At 41.4% G+C, this 1233-nt stretch overlaps 1 protein-coding gene across 1 annotated transcript; it reads right to left on the minus strand.

The window, feature by feature from the left end:
• Positions 1–274: 274 nt before the first annotated feature.
• LOC136802266 (uncharacterized) lies at positions 275–943 on the minus strand. The gene has a single exon (XM_067058981.1). It carries the CDS (start codon positions 941–943, stop codon positions 275–277), a length of 669 nt encoding a protein of 222 aa, XP_066915082.1.
• Positions 944–1233: the final 290 nt, after the last annotated feature.

Raw genomic sequence — 1233 nt, forward strand, 5'->3', positions numbered from 1 at the left:
GTAGTCTAGGAAAAAGTTTGTCTTTCTGATACAGCTGCAGGCATTGGTGGTGGTACTACATGTGTTTGATCTGAGGTGGGAGGTATAGGAGCATCATCTTCATACTGAATTGTCACTGGGATGTCAATCGGTTCTGTAGATCCGGTATCGATGATTTCCGATTTGTCACATGCTGTTGGGACTGTAACTTTGGAGTTAATACGTTTGGTTGGATTACTGTTTGGATTTGGGTTGAATTCTTCTCCGACTTTGAGGATTCGACAACTGGGAACTCTTACATAAACACTTCCATGGGGACAAAGATAGTTTTTCCGTCCTGACCAATAACTTTTCCAGGACCTTTCCATTTGTTGCTAGACTCTCGTTTGTAGTATACAGCATCACCGACTTCGAAAATTTCGCTATGGCTTCGTAACTGATGTCGCAATGCACGCCTGATTCGCTCTGATGATTCAGCTTTTATAAATGCACGTCTCCCTGAGTGTAGACTGTTAAGATGTTGATAGAAACGTTCAGATGTTGTTGTACCCTCTAAAGCTGGTGGCATATCGACGATCACGGATGGAAGATTAGGATTTTGTCCAAACAAAAGCTGATAGGAACTGTAGCCAGAGTTCATTTGTAAACAGTTTTTTGCATGAATTGCCCATACTAGGGCAACATCGGGTTTCATTTTTGGGTTTTCTTCCAGAACCTTTTGCAAACATTCATCAACAACGGCATGGTTACGTTCACATAATCCATTTTGCCATGGACTTTCTGCTGCAGTGTTTCTGACTTCGATATTAAGGTTAGCACACATATCCTTATACTCTTCATTTGCAAATTCACCACCGTTATCTGCTAGAAATTTCACTGGACAACCGAATCCTGATCCGATCCACATAAGCATGACTTTATCTACAATGGTCGACGGCTTTTTATCGTTTATAAATCTGGACATGGTGAATCTTGTAGCTGCATCATCGATTAATGAAGAATGTATTTACCGTCTTCCCACTTCTTGAGGATCCATCACTACGACTTCATTGAAGGTGGTGGCTAATGGTAAACTGACAACTGGCCTTGCAGGAGTTTTCTTAAATTTACGACAAATTTGACAATCAGCTGAAATAGCATCAATCACTTTGGAGCAAACTGGCGACAGAACTCCTGCATCTCGTAATAAAACCTTTTAAGCGTTTCGGGGACGGATGAGCAAACTGCTTATGAAGTTTTGTGACAACTGCGGAA

Source organism: Clytia hemisphaerica, unplaced genomic scaffold, assembly GCF_902728285.1.
Source record: "Clytia hemisphaerica strain Z4C2 unplaced genomic scaffold, Clytia hemisphaerica genome assembly, whole genome shotgun sequence".
Taxonomy (NCBI): Eukaryota; Metazoa; Cnidaria; class Hydrozoa; order Leptothecata; family Clytiidae; genus Clytia; species Clytia hemisphaerica.